This window comes from Convolutriloba macropyga, chromosome 5 (genome assembly GCF_964194025.1).
Source record: "Convolutriloba macropyga chromosome 5, txConMacr16.3, whole genome shotgun sequence".
Taxonomy (NCBI): Eukaryota; Metazoa; Xenacoelomorpha; order Acoela; family Convolutidae; genus Convolutriloba; species Convolutriloba macropyga.
The window spans coordinates 15,840,271-15,863,677 of NC_134472.1; the positions used below are offsets into that span (position 1 = coordinate 15,840,271).

The window sequence follows — 23,407 nt, forward strand, 5'->3', positions numbered from 1 at the left end:
GAATTGCTCTCAAACAACCGCGAGCGGTTGGCATCGTCTGCAGCTCGCCTCGATTGTTAGGCTAGCTTTAGCTTAATTGAAGTTGAAGGAGCGTGAGGTGAGCGCAGCGGGGGAGGTAGGTTTCACGGGGGCTTATGGGGGAGGGAGGTTGCGTGGGACGTGGGGGGGGGGGGGGGTTGCGTCGGTGGGGGGAATGAAAAGAAAGAGGCGAACCGCAAGAAAAGAAATTTCTTTTGCTAAATTCTGAGATGTTATATTTGGATTACGAATATGTATGATTTATTGATGCTTCTGTTAGATGCTCTCAAATTACCTTCAAATAGTCTGACACGCATTGACCAAATTAAGTTAAGAAGAGTCAATTTCAGAGTGATGAGTCCATTTTTAAGAGTGAGCTAAGTCACGTGTTACTAAAAACTTCATCACGCGAATGAACAAAAAACTCGCTCCATTAAGAGTGAAAAATGACGTCATGCACGCAATTCAGTTGAAATTGCACGAAATAATGAAAAAAAACGCATATTTGAAGTGGTCGTGACGTCGAAATAAAAAAAACAAGAGAAGGCGAATAATAGTCCAAGAAATTGAAGTGCGGTTATTAAACAGAAAAAATTGCAGGACTAATATATTTCCTGCCAACTTTGTCTGCGAGCAAATAAAAACATAACATAATCAACGTCGGAAGAATTGCTCTCGAACGACTAGTGGGAGCTCTACTCAACTACAGCCTGCTCTAGTCCGGGGGGTCTAAATGGGACTAAGAAGTTCAATAGTGGGCTTCAATTAACGACAGTAGAGGTTAACATATACCACTATTAAAATATAAAGTGAAAAATGTCACCAGTTTCGACGCACTTTTCATTTGACTATTAGTATTAAATTGCCACCAATTGAGTTCAGTTCCTTGAAATTGTGACTGAGAGAGAAATTTAGATCACGCGAAACGCCAAAAGTCAATTTTGTAAAAGTCGCTCGAGAGTCAAAACTGAAAATTTTGCATAAAAAAGACACGTTTACAATAATTGCTATGAACTTCGTTCAAGAGCAATTAAAATATAATAAATTGAATCAACAAAAATCAAAAACGAAGCTATTAGAAAAGTTCTAATTTTTAGAGGGTACACCTCAAATGACAACATTCAATAACAAGTTGAAAATACCCCCAGAAATAAAAAAATTTTTAAGTAATAATCCTTTAAAATAACACGTTTCTTCTAGAAAATTTTTACTAAATACTATACTAAAATTAAAAGAACATTTTACTGAAACAGTATAACGAAGAACGAGCACAATATAACGAAGAGGGGTTCCTGATGTTATAACCAACAATTTAAAATACAGCAAAAACCCAAAGAAAACGAAAGGGGCAAACCGCAAGAAAACAGCTATAATAATAAAATCGATAAAAATAATTTTTAATGCCCAGCAAAAATTGAAAAAATCAGACACTTGGAGAAAAATGCTTCGAGATTTGACTACGAGCTGCAATAAAAGCCGCAATGGAATGATTTCGTACTCTAAACAGCAAAACAGTGGCGACGGATATGCAATGGTCATAATCGCAACCAGAGACACACTAAACCACACAAACAAATCAAATAAACATTACCGACTAACGTCGGGCAAATTGCTCTCAAACGACCGCGAGAGGTTGGCATCGTCAGTAGCTAGTCACGGTTGTGAGGCTAGCTTTAGCCTAATTGAAGTTGAAGCAGCAAGAGGTGAGCGCAGCGGGGGAGGTGGGTTTGCCGGGGGCTGACGGGGGAGGGGGTGTCGTGGAATGGGGGGGGGGGGGTGCGTCGGAGGGGGGATGAAAAAAAGGGGCGAACCGCAAGAAAACAGCTACTATAATAAAATCGATTAATGCCCATTAAAATAAAATCGATATTAAAACTGATTAATGCCCAGCAAAAATTGAAAAAATGAGACATTTAAAAACGATGCTTCGTGCTTTGACTACCGTGATTTGACTACGAGCTGCAAAAAATGTGTAAAGCTGCAATGGAAGACTTTCGTACTCTGATCAGCAAAACAGTGGCGACAGTTATGCAATCATCGTAATCGCAACGAGACACACTACACTACACAAACAAAATTATAAACATAACCGACTAACGTCACGCGAAGTCCTCTAAAACAACCGGCGAGCGGTTGGCATCGTCAGTAGCTAGCCACAGTTGTGATTCTAGCTTTAGCTTAATTGAAGTTGAAGAGGCGTGAGGTGAGCGCAGCGGGGGGAGGTGGGGTGCACTGAGTCTGATGGGGGGTTGCGTGGGAGTAGTAGGAGGGTCAACCTCTGAGAACCGCCCTTCACAGCATATGTATAAGACTCCAAAACAGTTTCTGTGAATCGCATACTTGGAGACTAGTGAGCTGAAAGGCTCTAAGAGCACTTAGTGCCCACTGGTCTCTTCCTGTTTTTGAGGACGAGAAGTTCAGTGGGTCAGACAAAAAATCGGTCGAGCAAAAAAATCGCATTAAAAACAGACCGACAGGACTAATATAATTGCTACAAACTTCGTTTGAGAGTAATTAATAAAAATAAGAAACGACACTCTAATTGGCGTTTTTACTCCCTTAAAATAGTACAGTTATTTTTAAAGGCTATTCGCGCCGCTTAATCACCTTATCTATGTAAAAAAGCATCTTCTGTTCACGCAGGCTGATAAAGAAACAGATCACCGTTTTATACATCATCAAGGATAATTTCGAATATTTTGTTTAGCTCAATATCTTCTAAGCAAAAGCCCACAGCTGTTCTTCCCATCAACTATTTTTCAGCTCAATTAGTTCTCAATTGAATATGATCAATCATTCAAAAAAAAATCGCCGACTAACCTCGGGCGAATTGCTCTCAAGCAACTGGCGAGCGGTTGGCTTCATTAGTTAGCAACGTTTTTGGGAGGCTATCTTCAGCTTAATTGAAGGGGCATAGGGTGCGCGAGGTGAGGGGTGCAAGGGGGAGCGTTGGATCACAGGTGCACGGGTCAATTACCATGTAATGGCACGTGCTCAATAAATGGGGGAGCATAACGGAAAAGATCCCAAAAGCGTCAGACGCAAAATCTGTCTAGCAAAAAACGCATTACAAAGACAAGAGTAATATAATTGCAACAAACTTTGTTTAAGAGCAATGAAACAATCTCGAAGCATGAAATTGTAAGTGTTTGTAATTTAAAATTTAAACAAACCACAGCAATCAAATTTAGGAATAGTACCCCAAACAGCTAAACATTCAGATCACATTTCATTGAGCAGCCGGATAATTAGAACTATTAAATATCATGGGAGCTCATAAAAATAGAATTCCTCTGAGAACAACAGAGCAAATTGTTGCTTTCAGAAGCCTGAGTGAACAAACGAATGAATAGATTTGGTAATGGTTTGCATAGCCTATTAAGAGCAGAGACAAGCAATCAAAATTCATATACAGCACTATAATACAAACCCATTACATATTTTCATATACAATCAAGCGGTTCCGGGTGGCATATTTAATTAAAAATCTGCCAGCTTATATATGTTATTGAACAGCATGGCATAAGTCTGACCTTTATTCTTCTTGGGGCAGAAGGCGAGACTCCTCACAGAGTCACAATTCGCCTCGTCACTTTTGTCAGCACAGTGGTAGTACCCATCACACACAACCCACGGAGGCAGCACTTGAGTGTACAGGCTGCAACATAGATATATGCAACTTAACCGGTCTAGAAAATGGACCCAAGTGCAAACGTAACAGCGAAAAAAAAATCACGTGCAATTGACGTCTTTTATTTGTTTTTTTTAAATAATAAATTCATCATCGCTAGGCTCTCAATAACAAATTGATAAATATGTAGTGGGAAAAGTATCACGGGCATTAAATCGAGTAGTCGCTAAAGTCTGATCGCCTCTTTGAAAGCACCATTGATTTTAAAAAAATTTTATATATTTCTCATAAGAATTCTTTCAACTCAAGTGAAATTTTTATTTCGGTACTTTTCTGTTTCTGATTGCACTACAAACTCAAGTCCTTACGTTACATCACTGGTAGCTGCTGAAAAACTAGTCAATGTAAAACTTGTAATATATAGCATGATAGGGGTGTACAAATATCAATTATAGATGGTCAGAAGGAAGGGAATCAGCTAAGGTACTGCAATCGTTCTGTTTTAAAACATCAAAAAACTAAGCACCTTCTATCCGAATTCCAGTCGCAACAGTGCGTCAAATTGTTCAAATCCCCCGTGGCATCCTCGTACGGATAATTTCCACTAAAAGTTTGCGGACAAGACTTTGCCTGCTCACTGGCGAGATCCGCAAATGTCAATCCAGTAACACTAAAACCTGGAGTTGTTGGAATGAAACATGTTTTGTTTCGTTCGTCTTCTCCGTTTTGACAGTCAGCGTAGAAGTCGCATACATATTGGGAGTCGATACATGAGCCATCGTTGCACTTGAAATGCTTTGTATCACACTCGGGTTGCTTTAACGCTATCTAAAGCAAAGACTGAATTAAGAAGCGATCACCTAAATAAAAGTCAGAACAAAAAATTAAGTTACACCAACCTCTTCAAACGAGATACTTACATTGATTTTTTGAGCTATAATCACAAATCAAAGCTATACTCCAAACAAAAGGTCAAAGTGCTCAGGTCCTGACTTTATTCAGCAATTAGAATACTTTTCTCCTCAAACAATGTCTCTGTTGAGAATAAAAATATTGATGTAAACTTTGAAAATTTGGCTTGTTCGTTTGTCTGAACAACACTTTAGTTCCTACATCTTCAACAAGTAAGAGCACACACACAACAAGAGCAACCAAAGAAATCAAAATCACATCAATGTTAGTGCTTTTATTGCAGAAGGAGACAAAATGAAACCATTCATTGGCCTCCTTTAACCAAAAAACATTTTCAATTTATGTTTGGTTTACTGTCTAACAAAAAAACCTCCTAAGAAGTACGAAATTTCGAAAGAGACTCATTGGTACTAATGGGCCAAAAGTTATATAGCCACATATTTCAAGCTCACAGTTCTCAGCCAATTGCATTCAACATTTCAAAATTATAAGAATTTTTCCCAAAAACTCTTGATTAATCAAAACGATTCCTAGGCTTTTTGACAAGACATTTCATCTTGGAAATATCGTGGTACGACTCAATTGGCCTTTTATTCCTTATCAATAGTATTTCTAGTTTTCTGGTATAGTTTCAAATTAGATTGAATTCAATATATCTGAGCTCCGCAGCTTCGGGTTCCGTTTGGATCACTGACAGGTATAACGAAATGGTATTTAAGAACAAAAGCCAATCTTCCTATCTGTCTGGCACATCTAGCACAAATTAAGTCTCGTTTAATCAAAAAGAGTACTTGTAGTTCATGGATGGAACTCTGCAATAATTAGGTTTTCATTTATTAACATTTTATGGTATCTCCGATAAAAAATAAAACATACCCGGCGGATTGCCAAATAATAGCCGCCACTGATTCCCATAGCCCGATTGGTATTGAAAAAAAAACTCGTTGATATCAAAAAAAGATTTTTGAAGTGCAAACTATTTCAATTTCATTTCGTTGTTAGAAATACTGCTAGTTCTGAATTGAGAGAACAATATGGCTCGTACAATACCAGTGAGAATTAGAGATGATAACTAAGACTTATATGAACAAAGTTTAAGCAGCGGGCATCTAAAATTGGGCTCTATGGGTTTATCCCGTTTGTCATTTTGATAGTTTTTGGATAATGACTCAGATTGTTCTAGATTGTTGTGATGCTCAACTGCTGCTTAAAACCACTTTAAAGAGATTGAAAGAACAGGGGAAAAATCCTAGAGAAGTCAAAAAGATTTCTCGCAAAATATTGAACAAACTGTGAACTAAGGTAAAGCGGAGCAAACTTTTATTCGACGAAGTAAAAAGCATAGCAGGACCAGTCCTGGCAAAATTCAAAGAACTTTTATTTGACTAAACAAAAAATTGACATACAACGGACTACAAATCCACTATCAGATAAAAAAAATAGACAAAAACAGTCAAAATCAAAGTAAAAAAGCCGCATGTGAACAAAGACTACCTCCCAGAAAGCAAATTTTAGTTCAAATACCATTTTCTCTCTATACTTTGAAGTTAGAGACTCAAACCACTTACTTTTTCGCCCCACTATCTGTTTCGAATCGACCAAAATCATCACTTTTATTTGACTTAAAATATCAAGAAACAATTACAATATATTAACAAACGCTTACTCTCAGATGAGATTTAGTACTTGATTGTAAAATTCATTTTGTCGAATGAAGTAAGACAAATATTGATCAAAACCCATCAGAAAGTTTATCAAACAATTTTCTGTCAATCAAAATAATGCTAAAAAACGCCATTCACACAAATGCAGCTCATGAGTCGTCAAATAAGAAACAAGTTTGACGTGTGACCAAATTTTAGAAAGCTGCATACTATTGGTTACGCGAATAGCAGGCAAAATAAGAATAGAACAAATATATACACGAAATAACTGAAACGACCTTTTTTTATAAAAACAAAGCCTTTTGAATCATATCCAAAAAAAATTTTCAAAAATATTCAAAAACCTCACTGGAGCCTTATTCAGACAGTCAGTTAACCCTTCTGTTATTGCGGCTAGCTGACACAACAAAAGAACATTAGACCAAAATTCAAAGCCTACCTTTATGAAAAAATTCAGATACTATCAACTGAAACCATTTTACAGATTTCCAAACTTCTCTCACGAAGCCAACGAGATCCGCCATTTATGAAAGTCAGTGACATAAAAACAAGACAAAATTAAATTTTAAAAAATACTTTAGATATCTTCAAATCCTTTACCAACTCACTGAGAGCAACCAATAGGTTCAATTATACTCCCTAACGACACCTGACATTAATGCAACCAAAATACAAGACAGCTGAACACACCAGAGATGGGTAACTCAACATTTGACTAAAATTTTCTGAAAACAAATCAGTCTAATCCATCGAATAAGCATTTAGGGATTCAAACAGTTGAAATTATGCACCAATCGGAACATTTCTCACCTTTAGGGGCATCTCTAAAAGAAAATGCAGAGAAATAACGGTAAAAACAAAATTCACTTTCCCACAAGTGAGCAAATTTTGTCTCGCAGAAACCAAGAATTATTCAAACATAGCCGGTAGGTTGCCGGAATAGCTGCAAAATAGACTTGCTAAAGAAACTTGCTAAAGTTTTGCTAGAGAATGGAAAATGACGTCACGCGCGCAAACGCCGTTAGTGAGAAAAGTTATTCAAAAATTTTGACTTAAAAGCTTTGCTGTGTGTACAAATGTAAAACAAGAAAAGAGCGTCAGACGACGAAATAAAGAACCAAGAGCAGCTACAAACACCAATTTATCACTCCATTTAAAAATAGTTTCATGCCTTTATAATGAGATAAAATTTCAGGCCTTTATACTGCTTTCTTTATCGCTGCGGTCACTCCAAAAGTTTGACAAAAACCACAGCTCCGATTTTACTTTTGAAGGATGATCAATTAGTCAACAAATGTGTGAAAAGAGTGGAAAATTTTGAGAACACATTTCAAAAAACACAGCACTGAGATGCATTTCAAGGTCATTGAAATGTTAAACACCACATGAGACCATCGATATCTGTGCTGTGAATAAAATTTTATTTCAAGTTTTCACAGCACTGAAAAAAAACCGACTAGCGTCAGATGAATTGCTCTCGAACGACCGGCGCGGCAATTTAATATATAGGGGGCGCAGCTTCGAAATGTTTTAGGGATACAAAAAACGACCCTTCAGGGACTCAGCCCACGGACATCCAGGATTTCATTCTATCATCTCAACTACTATGCTGAATTGTCTTTGATTCTAGCGCCATCATAGTCGCTTTAGTTACATGAGCAACTAAGGTTAGTCAAAAACGAAGAACTCAAGCGAGAAAAAGTCAATCATGAAGTTCAAGAATGATCCAAAAAAACCGCTAAAAAACGGTCAAGCAACAATTTTGCATAAGACACGCTTACGATAATTGCTTCAAACCTCGTTCCACGGCAATTTTTTTTAAAATGATAATAATACTGTGATGTACAGGGGGGTTGATTACGTTCAACATAATCAACTGACAAAGAATTGGCCAATAAGTTCCCCAAATTTCTACTTGCATTCTTTGCCGCCATACTTCGCGTTGTCTTCTGCTGAACTGTGGTAAGCAAATGTTTCGCTGATAATTGGAAGGTTGCTTTCATCAGATCTCTTTACAAAATTGTCAAGAATCGGCAACTTATGATGTTGCATATAGGGTTATTTTCTGTCATGTTAAAAAAAGTTGATCTTATGGAGAGTATGCACTAAGTGGAATGGGTGTTTTTTTACGAAAAAGAAATGGGAAATATCGAGCAAGAAGACTCTGACTGAAACAAAACTTACAAAAATATTTCATATCTATTAATAGAATGAACTCAATTCTGATTGGACAAAATGTAAATAAAAAGTATAAATAAGAAATGCATAACACGAATTATTCATTCATTGTTCAATTGATTCTTGTGAAACTTAGTGCTAATTGCCATCCTGAGAACTTATGAAATTTTCTCATCTTAGCAGAATACCGGACGCTTGCGAACCTGAACACTTAGAAATTATTTTGAAAAACAAACATAAAACCGCACTTGGAACCTAAATATTAGTAGGAAAACTCCTAGTAGAATCACTCTGCAGAGAGTTACCATGGGAAACGTGCGATGATATTGGGGTTCAGTTGAAATGTACTCGCTTTCAAGGGAACAGATAGATTAAGGGAAATAAAACGCAAACAATTACTGTTCAGGAACTTCGGGTTGCTTGTATATATGACCAACCGGCTATTTGAACAACTACACGACAAATTTCGCAGGTACACTCTTAAAGACGTATTGCTTTCATTTTAAGTAAACCCATCCACATCACCCTGAGTCGCAGTCGAAACAAATTGAATCGAAACAAAATCTCACCTTGAAATCGTCTACATCACTAGAATCGGTCAGAATAGAGAAGACACTCTGCCACATTGCACTATCGGCTTGGGTCAAGTCATTTAACTCTTTGGCACCACTCGCTTTAGTTCTACTTAGGCTGTTCATATCGCAAACTGTCACTGCAGGAAACACTATCTCCTTTTGATACACAATTGACAGATTTGTATTGGTTCCGTAGGCCACATACTTAGCATAAAGTTGGTAGGTGGTGTACAAAAAGAGAGCCCAGCACACTAAGTAACAGATGATCCAAAAGGTTTTTCGCCATATCCAGCCTTCGTGGTAAATCCGGGGTATTGTCGGCGCAATTGTTCGGTCAACCATAACCTCAACCTTGTGTTGAACAATAGGCACGACCTAAAATCACCCTTTTCATTGAACTATGGGAAAATTCAGAGAGGGGGTATCTAAAATCCGTGATAGAAATAAAAGTCCTAAATGCTTGTTTGCATCTGAATCATTGCCATATGCATTCATATTGTAAAGTTAACAAGCGGAACCTGACTACTTACCTTGTTTGGCTTCCTTCGTCGTTCCCGGTCCACGTCATATTTCTTGCCGACGAACCCATAATTGTCAAACCTACAAGACAAAAGATAATTGTGTACTGATACTTCAATAATTCAGAAAATTCTTGACCGAAAACAAAACAGTGCGTCAAAAAACAAAAAAGCGGGATCTTTTATGTTTCGAATCCCAGGGTTTAGGATATTTTGTTATATAGCACGTTACTATGTATAAAAAAAGCACACGTACGATTGGGGGCATGTTTCATGACTATTAGGCTGCTGGTGGTGGTGGTGGTGGTGGTGGGGGGGGGGGGGGGTTGAGAGAATGCGCAAAATTAGCAGACCCTTTTGAAAAGAAGTTAAGAAAATTTAAAAACGTATCAGACTTACTTATTGTCTTCCATGATAACTCATCATGTAACATTAGCCATCTGAAAAATCAACATATTCAAAAACAACAACACAGCTTAATGCCACGAATCGAACAGCAAATAATCCAAATCAATATTTTGGATCTATTCTGATTCTGCTCTTTAGTATTTTTACGCATCTACTAACGTCCGATCTGAAGAGGGGATATAATCAACCCATTGGAAGGAACAGTGAACCCAACTATCAAACATCACAACAGCGTATTTAAATTTCCCGCGTTGTATTTTAAACTTACAACAAAATGCTAGCCACTAGGATCTGCGTCAAAAAGTTGAAATATCACTATACTGATTAGCTGTCTAGCCTCCCCTCCCGCACAGCAACACTAAAGGCGTAAAAGAAACCAATTTGTCAAATTAAAAATACTTCTGATATTTAAAACTAACGTTTTCAAACTTTACGTTCATCGTTAGGTTAAAACTTTCACAAATTGTTAAAGCATAAAATGAATATGTATTTAGAGTCTGAGGCCACAATCTAAAAAATTCTATGAACTATCTTAAATTTTTAACCAAAAAAATTTTTCATACAATATTTAGCCTATCTACAACTCATATTTACAGCTGTTATCAATTTCTTTAACATTCCCTTTCCGGATTATTCGATTTTGGCCATGTTTTTGTATTTCTATAGTATTTCTGAACTTGCCCTAACCCCCTATTATGGAGGTTTTGCAAATTTCGTTTTGTCATGCACAAAATGTTTTTTGCCCTATTTATCTTTCCAAAGTCATAATTATGATTTGAATAAATATCTTAGCGTGAGTTCCTGCCCTCTATATTCATCGCACTTTTAGTCCCGGCCTCAACTTGCTGATGTATATAGCTTTGATTGTCAGGAATTTATCTACTGTACGACAGGCATCAAGAATGTTCCATTCAATGTCATTCGTGGTGCTACTACATTCAATATGATGTTGACGCACCTGTGAATACTTCTTTTGATGTTCTGATAACTTTCTGGTAACATGCCGGCTTCTCTGCCCAACATAGATGAATCCGCATCCATAACATTTTATCTCATGTATCGCGTGGGATTTCAGGCCTCTATCGAAAGATGATCTTAGGGTGGAGTTATGATAATAATTTTTGCATTATGAATATCACATGCAAGTGGCATAGTGTTTTCAAATTGCTTGCAAAGTTTTGAGTAGGGTTGCCTCTGTAATGTAAAAAAATTGTTGGTTATTCATGAGATCTATTCTTGTTTTTTTGTTGCTATTTTGATGTTGTTTTCAATTGATCTTAACTGTCAATTATTAACTTTTGTGAAGTCTCCTTCACTGTTTATGAAGACCATTCTTCTGGATACCGATTTTTGATCCAGCATGTTTGATTCTTTTCAAGCGCCTGATCGAAGGCCAACCAATTAGATGTTGCATTTTAAACTCTTTAAACGGTCCCTTTAATTACATTTTTCTTATGCTGAAGTGGTGCAGAGCAGCGAAAAATCAGTTTTATTCCTGTGTCAGTTGGTTTTGTTTCGATACCAATGACACAAGATATTGTTTTTGCTGCTCACATTTACGTTTATATAGAGAAAAGTCAAATCCCCTTCCATGTTATCTTTTTTCTAAGATAAACTGCAGGTTTTTGTGTAATGAATTTGCAAATTTTAGGTACTTGTCCGGGTCACCTTGAACGGTGCAGATAATGTCATCCACATACCCATTGAACAATTTCATTCTCTGCTTGTTGATTGCTGCAATAATAATGAATCCAAACAACATCCTGCATTTTATGCGTATTCCTCGTTTGTAATCTTTCGGCATCTTGCATGAAACCAGTTTTTGCATGATTCATATTCTACTCTTTTTCCTTCGCAACTCACTCTCCAGATGCAGTAATTGCAACTCCCATTTTGATCAGATCTAGAGATTTCACTAATTTCTGGTTTTTTCAGTGATGCCTCAAACTATTTCATCCTCACAGTTGCTAGTAAAACAGCCAGTGACGCGCCCATAACTGGATCAATTCTCGCGTAATTCACGTCAAATTTGTCAACGTCCAGGACGAAGTGCAACTCAGAAAACTTGTCTATCACAGGGTATACATTTCACAACGATAGAATGTCAAGCACGAAATATGGAATATCACCGCCCTCAAATATCACTAACATTACTATGGGAGCAATTCCGCAAGGGTCTATCCTGTCTCTCTGGCAGTTTATCAAGTTTTCCATTAATTCCATTTTGAACAATTGCTGAGAGATTCCTTTTTTCACTCCCATTGCTGCTAACAATTGATCGCATCAGCTCTTTCCCCACCTTCTCCCTAAATTTACTCCTATCTGTTTCTAGTTTTTCCTTGAACAGTTTACGGTCTTTTTCCACACAGTTCATTTTTTGTTTCAGGAGTTTTAATTGAAAACTGTGAAACGCTTGTTCAGAGAAAATGTTCTTTTAAAAAGCGCGAAACCTCAAAAACTCCGGAATAATATCATTGTTAATGCATTGTTTTAAAAACTCAATTCGGTAGTTGCAACTAGTGACATTACAAAAAATATCTTCTGTAACTATCCGTCGACAGTAAACAATAGCTCTGAAGTGGTCTTTGTTCGTTCTCAGGAACGTTATCAAATCTGGCACGCTGCAAAGTTGGTAGTTAATTGACCTGTAACGTGAGATTTTGTTATTTATCAGATAGCATAAAAATACCAAGTCTTTCTTGCTCAAATGGCCCCTCTGAAGAAGATTTCTTGCGTTCTTGAACCAATTTCTGGTGTTTCTGTTGAAGCAGAGTTCGCGAACCGATGTCATTTTCCCTAAAAACTACTTTTAGCTTGAATATGGGAGACTATTTACAGCGTGGCGAGGCGAGCTTGCTGCCAAAATATACACCATCTCGGTAAATCTATAAAAATCATACATGCTAAAATGCTAAAAAACTGAAAACATCTCAGTGTACTTTGCAGTTAGCAGTTACCCATTCCTTAGGCTCTGTTTCCAAACAACTGACAAAAAAAACAATGTAAAAGAAACCAATTTGTCAAACTAAAACAACTTTTGATAATTAAAACGAACGTTTTCGAACTTAATGTTCATCGTCTGGTTAAAACTGTTTCACAAATTGTTAAAGGACAATATGAATATGTCTCTACATTTGTCTGAGACCACAATTTAAACAATTCTATGAACTATCTTAAAAAATTTTAATCGAACTATTTTTCATTTATACAAGTTTTATATATAATACTAGAAGTATTATCAACAACAGTAAAATGTTTAGTACCGCGGCAGCCCAAGACAGATGATTGCGCTGCGTAGCAGTGCGATACTTATCGTCCTCCGATTTTATGTTACTGCGTTTGAGAATGTGTCGTCTTTTTTCAGAGATTATTGTTGCCAGTTGCTTTTTAGTGCATGTTGCAGAGAACCTTCCGCTTCCCGAGCAGGAAAACACGAGTCGGACAAAATTAGTTCTTCCCATTTCAAAACTGTTTGTTTTAGATCGTTAATTTCTGCGTGAAATTTTTATGCTTCCATAGCTTCTTCGGTATATGACTTGTCCAGTAGATTAAAAGTTTTCCAGATTAATAAGAAAGTTCTGCTCAATCTGGATTCCAAATACCGTCTGCTCTCAGCTCAAGTCTATTGTTGTCATCAGTTGTTGCCTTCTAGCATCTGGAGTGATGACTCAACTGCGACATCATGGCACACCCCATTCATTAATTTTGCATTCATTAATTTTGCATAAAAGTTCTTGTCCAATAGTCTTGGAGGCTGAAATAGAAAAGATAAAAAATTTCTCCACAATTTTTCGTGAAGATAATTCTAATCAAGCAAGTTAATTTTTTTGACTATAACAAAGTTTACACACGTAGACATATTTTTTGACAAAAATCTCAACTTTTTTTCGGTAAACTGCTGTTGGTTCCTTAAAAATATGATAAACCCAAAAACAACAAGCCGCTTTTTTATGGACTAAGAACAAATTTTCTGAACAAATATCAAAACAAGTTCTGATCAAGTTTTGAATAACTGTACCAACGACTCCTAATTTTTGGGTCTTGCTTACATCTTACGTCTGGCTTACCTTTGAATTGACAGGAACTAATTGTAAAACACCAGAAACCCAAGAAATACATAAAAATTTTGTTAGTAATCTGGTCAATTGATTATTAAAACTAAGTAAGAAACAGACAAATAAACGAAATTTTATTAAAGGCTGTCCTGTTATGTTTTGATTATAAATCTGTTTAGCTTATTGCTGCTTCTGAGATCTGCCTTCAGATACCCTTCAATTAGAGTGACACGCACCTATTTGGTCTTATCTCTTTCAACCTCTTTTAATTAAAGCAAAAGAGTCAATATCAGTAAGAAAAAATTAATTTTGAGAATGAGGCAAAAAATTAATTTGTGAACAAAATTGCAATCACGCAAATACAAAAATTTTGCTCCACTAAAATAATTTGACTTCACGCACGCCATTCAATAGAAGTTACAGTAACTTAAGAACGAAATTAGATTTGAAGTGTTTGTGACGATATATGGTCGCAACAATCACGACGACAAGATAAAAGAAAAACCAAAAGAAGGCCAACTATAGCCTCGGTTATTGCTTAACGACTATTAAAAAAAGAACGCTAAAGTTCAGTAAAAAATCAGCGTTCAAAATAAAATTTCAACCCATCGCAATTGTTTGCTTCGTCTGGATAGCTTTTCTACAACTCAACAAATGATTACTTACAAGACAAAGAAATTAAAACAATACTTGAATCTGAATTAATGTTCAGGGCATTGTGGTAACCCCTTGAGTTTCAATTGTCCCACATTTTTCCCGCAAAGAAAATACAAATTTATCACAAGCAACTGCAGCGACCGACTTCAAGAGGGAGAACAAATTGCCAAAGAACCGAAAAGAAGGTGATAATCAAAAAGCATCATAAAGCCAAAAAGCTAACTACACAATAGACAAAGTGCCAGCGCAAAAACATCCACAACGCAGCGGACTTTCAGCCTCAAACATATTAGACAAATAAAACCGTGACCACGCTTTGATTGCGAAAGAATCCTTATATCATAGTTACACTCTTACACCGCTATTTAAGCGGAGAAACAGGGGGTAATTTTTTTGTTTTTACACTCTTTACACTCTTTTCCCCGTTATTTTCCGGGAAAATCCTCCCCCCCCCCCCCCTCGGGCTTTTATCTGTATCACCTAAGCTTCTTACTAAGAAGCCGGGTGTATAAAAAACAGCCTTGACGAACTCAATCCAGGTTTCCCTCTGAACCAAAGCTTTCCGCGAAAACATATAAGAGAGACATCTCTGAGGAAGAACCAGACTTTCATCTCTTCACATTTGTATGCTCAATGCGCATCAATATACACTGCGCCGAACTTAGCAAATTCATCACACATTTATCACAATAGACTCTACATCCGATAAAGTTTTTTTGTACAGTGCTACCCCTATGTATATCAAAAATACCATCAAATGTAGCTGATGCTTTGTTTTGAAAAACACAGAACAGTTAAATTAAAATTAATCTCCTATTTCCAGCTAGCTGCGATTTTTTTCACTTTCTTTGCAACGTCTAAACAAACTTTCATAATTAAGTTCACCTTTTCGACATAACTGAAAATGAATAGTAATTTATTCAAACTGGATTGAGTATTTTCTGTTTGAAATTATTGGACAGAGTCTTTTTTAATATAACAACAATTGTCTTTCGAAACATCATATAAAAGTAAAACCGTTAAAACGAAACTGAAAATGACAAACAGCTACCATTTTTTTACCGAAAATGACAAACAGCTACAACTTTTTACTTAAGTTGAACTTTTGTTAAAACAGATTTACGACTTAGTTGTCTTGCTATAAATTTTGTCTAGAACTAGAATTGTCAAAAAAAAAACAAAAATCGAACTCTTCTGAGCGTTGATGTTACCATTTGTAATTACAAATTTCAATTTTAAAAAGTTCAATTCCGGGCGAAACATTTTTTGCGCTAAAATTTTTTTAAAGAAATTGAACTCCCAAGGCGTACGTTCATTAATAATCAGGAATGATTTAAATGTGTGAAGTAGTTATTCAATTGTAATTAGAATTTTAATCAGATGAAAACACTAGAATGTCTGAAATCAAGCTTCTGTAATATCCGTGCCTTGTGTACGGTTAAGGGTTGGGTTGAGGATTTTTCTAAAGCACTTCAAAACCTCGGGGTTACTGATGAAAATCTTCTAAGTCTAAGACTTTAATTAATTATGAAGCGGTTAACATTAAAGCTGTACAATATAGAGTTAGACTTATTGGTCGAAAAACAATAAATTTCAAAAGATTTCAAGTTGTAAAGCTAATAAGAGAAAGGCAGCTCAATTATATGAGTTTTAGTTTCGAATATGGTCGTTGGTTTCGGTCCTATCAATGGTTGATTAATCTTAGGTTATTTTTTCCCATTTTCTTTAACATCTTTGGGATTTTCTCAAAGTTATTTTCTACCGCAGGGGTTCCTGTTAGTTAAACTAAGAGATAACAGGTGTACCTACCTGACGAATCACGTCAAGAACAATTATTCCTTGACGCCTCCCGTCAAGATGACATTCCGTGATGATTCCCATCATTATTTATGATGCTTTTTTTATATTGTTAATATCCGATTTTTCTCTTAGTAACCATCTCTTTTTGTTCTCCCATTTATTGTGAAAATATCGAATTTTGCGTTCAATAAGTATTTGAGCATGTTTTTATGAGCATGTCATACATTAAGTTCTGTGGTTTACTACACTGCCTCCCTCTTGGAAAATGTGAGTGTTCCACTCACTCATAAGCAAGAGTTTCAAAAATTCATTTTCGAGTTCAAATATTCCTCTGCTCTTTCAATCCCTTGCTTGTCATAAATATTACGGGCCTCCTCATCTTCCATAATTTTCATTGCCTGAAGAATAATTTTTTACAGGTCCTCCCAACCACCCTTGTCCGGATGACAGAGCATTGCCCACGTTTTGAAATGTTTCTGGATAGTACTGGTTGTGGTCCCCTGTGGCAGGATAAGTAGCTCATGAAAATTCGGAGGTCGACTGAAAGCGCTCTGCGCGTTGATCGCCTCCAGTCTCCTCTGGATAACCTTCTTTGAGTTCTGTTCTATTCTTACCCTGGTCCTTAGTTTTCTGAAATCTATCTCGGCATTCTCCAACTCCCGAGCTAAACACTCCCGCTCATCCACCAGAGCGATACATTCTCTTGTCTTTGTTTCGGCTACATTCGTAACCTCTGCCAACTCTTTCCTCAATATTTCCACCTGCCTCCTGCAGGGCTCCCGCTAATTCCCAGCGTATTCAAGCAGTCATTTGGTCTCAAGCAATTGATCGCTTAACCTTTGACTTTCAAGTTTGAACTGCCGGAGCTCCTCTTCGAGCCGAACCCCGGCAGTTCCCAGCATTTTGCTGTTGTCAATCTTCTTCTGCTGTTCCTCAATTCTCTGATGCATCCCATTTAACTCCATAACACTTATTGCAGCTTTATCCACTATATTGGGTGGTTGCAGCTGCGTCAATGGCACCACGTATCTTTTATTTGAAGTTACCCCAACAGTCCGATACACTTGGTGCCTGACTATCGACCTGACCTCAAAAAACTCGGGTAGATAGTAGCAATAATCGCCAATTTTTGGTACTGCCATTCCTAAATATCATACATTTAAATCAATAACGTGTCGATCTAAATTTCTGTCATATCTGGTACAGATTTAGCCTTTTTTGCTTTTATAACTACAATGTCTGTTTTACCATCACACAGTTCAACTGTTCTTTTTCTTGTCAATTTTGTTCCTTAGTACGTTGTTTTAGATGATGAAAATAACCTAGTTCACCCGTTGAGTTAAAGGGTGGCGGAGGAATCAGAGGATTGGTGCCACTGCGTAGCATATTGATTGAAAAAAACACACGTACCAAACAAAATATGATTTTTAATCCAATAAAAATAGTAATCAAACTGATGGTTATTTCCCTGGCCACATGCCAGACTTATTTCACTTCACTACCCAGGTATTCAAAAATCAGCAATTCATGCCACTGGTGATTGTATTTCCAGTCCGTGTTGAAATACTTTAGAGTCTCATGCTCATATAAAGCTCCTTGTCCCAGGAAAACTTCTCTTGTTCTCTTCCTGTAATCGTTTTTCTCGAAAGCCTTAACTTTTGGGCCCTGTTGCTGAGTTCAAGTTCTTGGAAATTAAAAAACCCTTCCATTGGCGCGGAGGTTGACCAATTGACGTTAACTCTGTAATTAGGCATATCATTGGGTTTATCAATCAGTTGTAGTCGTCTGCCATATGTTATCCATTATCCATTCTGCAGTTCAAGAGCGTTCGGGTACGTGTGGTTGCAATTATTTAGTGTGAAATTTCTATAGAATACTCTAGAAATAGGGTCCATGTATCTAATTTTTTCTGTACTGCTTTCAGAAGACACCCTAATTGGTACTTCCTCGGTACAAAACTGGTTTTCTACAACATGTACGATAACTTTAGCGCACCTATGGACATAAAATATTCCTACCGCTCTTTCTGCGTGTGTACCCAGAGCGTTTTGTTGATTTAGGAAAATTTGATGTGAGTTTCCGTTAATTGGTGTTGTTAAAATCATAGCTCTGTTTCTATGTGACAATTTAATAACTTTATTTGTTTCAGATTTTCAAACATGCCTCGAAAATCCCACACAAAAAGTTGGTCGAGTTTTATGTCCCTGAGATCTGTCTCAGATATATCTGTTGGCGAAAAATTTTGTTCCGTGGCCGTCAACGTTTGCTTTGTGTAAAACACATTTCTGTGGTTTGTTTCAAAAAGCTGAAATTTGTCTATCTGTTTTGTCCTGTTTTTCACTTGAACAACTCTATTTCTTTTTCTGTCCAATGAGCTCGTCAAATACTTTTTGTTCCCAGCGCGGACTATTTTTGCTGTTATCGAGTCTGAAAATATAACTATCGTTAAGATATTTGGTTTTTTGTCTTGGTCGAAAAAATATTGTACTGAATCTAATTCAAATGTGTCTCCCTGATATAACAAGGTCTGCTCCTGTTTCAGAGGGTCTTTAAAATATAACCATGTTCTTTCATTCGCTTCTCTAGTTTCAATGAACAAAGTCCCCATGAAAATTTCAGCATTTATCATGATATTACCGTTCTGTGTTTCACCTTTCGGGTTGATCCACTCCACGGGGTAGACATAATTCACTCCTTTTTCATCTCCGCCTTTCATGAATGTTTTTGATACCTTCTGAACAAACTCTGCGTCGGTTCTGCCAACATTCATCTCATTAAGGACTTCTTTAGGAGCATAAGAATTCAAAGTCACCAAAACCCGGTAACCGCGCTTTGTGTCCCTGCCATAGGTTTTGGCAGACTGATTCTTTTATTGGGAAAAACGTTGAAATTATTTTTGATTTTCGTTTAAGTAAGTTGCGTCGTCATACCAACCACTTTTTTTCAGCACAATTACCGTATATGCAGCCCTGTACATGAAATATTTTAGTTTACTCCTGCTGCTCTCGGCGTAGATGAGTCCTCCTTTATTTACCTGCACCTCATTTATATGTGACGTTTCGCATTTTGTCCGTTCAGTCATGGCAAATTTTTGCGTCTGCAGAATGTTCTCAAAATCATACCCCACATTCTCCGAGGATTGTGAAAAACCTACTATGCCAACCAATTGGAGAAGTTTCCAGTTCAGCTGCACGTTCCAATGTGGGTTCCATGCCCTCTGCATGTTGTCGTATCACCTTTTTAAAAAAATACATCATTATCAAATTTTTCATCTGAATCGTTATCCTTGAGTAAAAAATAGTCTTTGAGTTTCCGTGGTCTTGTTATTTCCGACGTACTTCTTGTTTGATATCGTCGTTCGGTAACCTTTTGCAAAGTAGAAGCCGTGCTTCTATTCGGAAATTCTTCGCCTTCACTCCTTTCCGATGTTGACACCAGGCTATCCCGCTTCTGCTGTGTGGCTACTTTAGGCGCAGGTATCTTTGTGCTTCTGTTTTTGTTGTTTGTGTTAGTATTTATTGATTCTCTTGTGCTCCCACCCATTGGTGTTTCAAACAATTCCTCCTTGACTATCTCATTGTGAACTTCAGTACTATGGTTAATTTGACTACTATTCTATTCAGGATTCACTTCTCTTCTTCCTGTGTCATTCAATTTTGGAGTGACTACCTCAATTTCCACAAAATCATTGTCTTCCATAAGGACGTTTTGGGATATTCTTGGTTCACTTTTTGCCTTCTTAGGTTCTTTTTTATCAGTGGTAGCACTTCTACTGTTAAAACATTTGAGTCGATCGTACTGGAGCTTTTGTTGTTTTTTCGTTTTCACATCCTAAAAAACAAAGCTTAGATCGTTGATTATTTCACGTATTACTTGCGGTCCGCTGTAAAAGGATTTAAGTTTCTTTGTCTGGTCAGTTTTCATTGTGGGGTTGAACACCATTACTAAATCGCCTACTTCATATTGTGGTCCAAATGTGCTACGGTCAAAGTAGGTTTTTTTTTCTTTCTTGCTCCACATCCATGCTTTCCCGAACCAGTTCATGGCACGTCTGTAATTCGCCTTTCAAGCAACCAACGTAATCCCTTACGGTTGGGTAGATTTTGATTTGTATTGTTTGATACATGCAATCAATCCGAAGCGCGCATGATCGTCGAAAAAGGAGGTAAAAGGGGCTGTACTTGGTAACAGAGTGAACTGATGATCTGTACGTCATCAGCACTAGCGGAACATAGTCGCTCCAGGTGTTGTGATGTTAACCCACATACTTTGCAAGGCTCTCTTCGATTGTGCAATTGGTGCGCTCTATCATTGCGTTTCCTTGAGGATGATAAGCTGTTGTTGATGTCCTGTTCCCAGCTTTTCACGCATGTTCTTAAAAAAATTCGACATGAAGTTACTGCCCCTGTCGCTATGGAGATTTGCCGGACAACCAAACTTTGAAACCCATACGTTTACAAAAGCCTTAGCTACCGTTGAAGCTTCTTGGTTGCTCATGGGAATTGCTTCATACCGTTTTGTAAACTGATCTCCAATTAATAGACTCAGGTTGTTTCCACTTGACTCAGGTAAAGGTCCCATAATGTCCAAGGCGACTTGCAAAATGAATAAGTTGGTTTCCACGTTGTCAGGCTGTGTATGTGTTTCTGGTGTGGAGACTTTTTTTGACAGCATACTTCGCAAGAACTTACTCACTCGTGAATATCTTTTTTCATCCCGGGCCAGTAGAATCGTTCTCGAACCCAATCAAATGTCTTGTCCATACCAAAATGTCCGCAATGTTCTTTATTGAAAGGTAGAATTTCTTTTATAAGCGATCTCTGAATGACTAATTGTGTTAAGTTGTTCAATTAGTCAATAAGTTTCTGTCTCTTGATTAGATCATTTTCAATTTGTAAGTTTCTGAAATCAGTCCAAAGTTTCCACAGCACTCTAAAGGCTCCTGTCATGATTTTTCTTTGGGTGCGTCTCCCGTTCTCAATCCAGTTTCTTAGTATAATGAGGTCGGCTGCAATTTATAGATGTTCAATTAGTTGTTCAACAGATTTCCCTAGTCCAATGGACCAGATGTTTTTGTCTTCCGTATTTACTTGGTTCACTTGATTGTAGATTTTTGAATTGTTCTTCTGTCTGTGGAACTTTCGACAGACAGTCTGCGTGAGGGATCTTTTTTCCCGCTTCGTGTTTGATTTCAAAATCAAACTGTCCGAGCTTTTCTATCCATCTGGCCAATAGTCCGTCTGGTTCCTCAAAACTATATAACCACGTGAGGGCTCTATGGTCAGTAACAATTAAAAGCTTTTGTCCCAGAAGATAATTTCTGAATTGTTAAGTGAAATAAACTATTGCAAAAAGTTCTCGCTTTGTCGCAGAATAGTTTTGTTGACTTTTGCTGAGCGTTTTGCTTGCGTATGCAATAACTTTTTCACCCCATTGTTGTCTTTGGGAAATAATTGTGCCTATGCCAAACAGAGAGGCGCCGGTGGTTAACGTATAGGGATCCGTGTCGTTCGGATAACCCAATATTGGTGCTTTCTGTAATGTTTGTTTTAGTTGTTCAACTGCTGATTCACACCCTTTGCTCAAAGAAAAACGTTCTTATTTGTTTAATAGCTTATAAAGCGGCTCTGCTATTTTTCCAAAATCTTGTATGAATCTTCTGTAAAAACCAACTAGTCCTAATATTGCCCTCAATTTTTTTTTCGTGGACTTTTCATTTTATTGACTGCCGCTAATTTCTTCGGATCCACTTCTACGCCTTGATCTGATACAATGTGTCCCAGGAAATGAATTTTTTCCTTGAAAAATCTACATTTTGAGCCTTTTATTTTCAATCCAGCGTCTTTAAGTCGTCCAAGTACGAGATCTAGACGGTTGAGATGCTCCTAAAAGAATATACCGAAGATGATTATGTCATCCAGGTATACTAAAGCCACTTCATAAGAGAGTCACGCCATAATCAATTCCATTAAATTTTGGAAAGCTTTTGGCGCTGACGCAAAATCCATGGGTAGTCTCTTCTACTTGTAGAGTCCCATTGGAGATACAAAAACTGTCAAGTTTTGCGACTCTTCATCCAGCGCCATTTGGAAATATCCCGATGTCAAATCGATATTGTAAAAGTAACAATTTTTGTCTAGAGATTCAATAACGTCATTTATTCTTGTTAGCGGCCAACTGGTTTTCTCGATTTGTTTGTTCAAGCCTCTGTAATCCACAACTAGTCTGTAGCTGCCATCTTTCTTTTTCACCAATATTGATGGTGCTGCCCATTAGGAATGGGTTGGTTCAATTAATTTTGCATTTTCTAGATCTTCGACAATTTTTTTCATTGCTTTTCTTTTATTAAAACTCATACTGCAATAACTTCTTCTGAATGGCTGTGCATCATTGTTTAGTTTAATTTGTTGTTTAATTTTTGTCACAATATCCTAAGTCATTCGAGTTTCGGGAGAAAACCTGTTGATGTCTCATGAACAATTCCTGTACTTTCTCTTTCTACCGCTTATGTAGATTACAACATTCCAAATTTGCGTGTTTTCCCATTTGAAAAGTTTCCAGTGTTTTTGGCTTATTTTGATTTGTGAAATTTCCCTTCACAACTATGTTCTGTTTGTTTTCAAAATAAGTTCCTACTTTAGTGCCTTTATACACGGTCACTGGTGTGTCCGTTAGATTTAAGACTTTTATCAAACTAGAATCATCTTTCATTGATATCATCCAGGCGGCTAAAAGCAAACCAGTCTTTAGTTCAAAATCTTCAACAGCTTCAACTAATCCTTCCACCCCGGGACTTTCTTCTCCGTTTTCATCAGCTAATCTAATTCTCATTAGATTTTTTTTATACTCTGTATATAAGTGTTTTCTCCCGCAACTGCAAAAACATGAACGCCTTGCGTTTTATCTGTGGCAAGCGGTATTGAAATTTTAAAGTGACGGCTATATAGTTTCTCTTCGTGTAAGTTCAATACACATTTGTTGGTTGTCAGGA

At 37.1% G+C, this 23,407-nt stretch overlaps 1 protein-coding gene across 2 annotated transcripts in view; it reads right to left on the minus strand.

The window, feature by feature from the left end:
- Positions 1 to 23,407, minus strand: part of LOC142339165 (uncharacterized) — a 204,828-nt gene that overhangs the window by 41,970 nt on the left and 139,451 nt on the right. The window contains exons 2-6 of one of the 2 annotated variants that reach the window (XM_075388959.1): positions 9,896 to 9,936; positions 9,509 to 9,578; positions 8,973 to 9,353; positions 4,176 to 4,477; positions 3,552 to 3,676 (exon numbers count right to left, since the gene is read on the minus strand). In XM_075388959.1, coding sequence (XP_075245074.1) covers positions 3,552 to 3,676; positions 4,176 to 4,477; positions 8,973 to 9,353; positions 9,509 to 9,578; positions 9,896 to 9,909 — 892 coding nt within the window. In that variant the 5' untranslated portion in view covers positions 9,910 to 9,936. The remainder of the gene's footprint in view (positions 1 to 3,551; positions 3,677 to 4,175; positions 4,478 to 8,972; positions 9,354 to 9,508; positions 9,579 to 9,895; positions 9,937 to 23,407) is intronic. The other variant, XM_075388960.1, reaches the window with a different exon arrangement.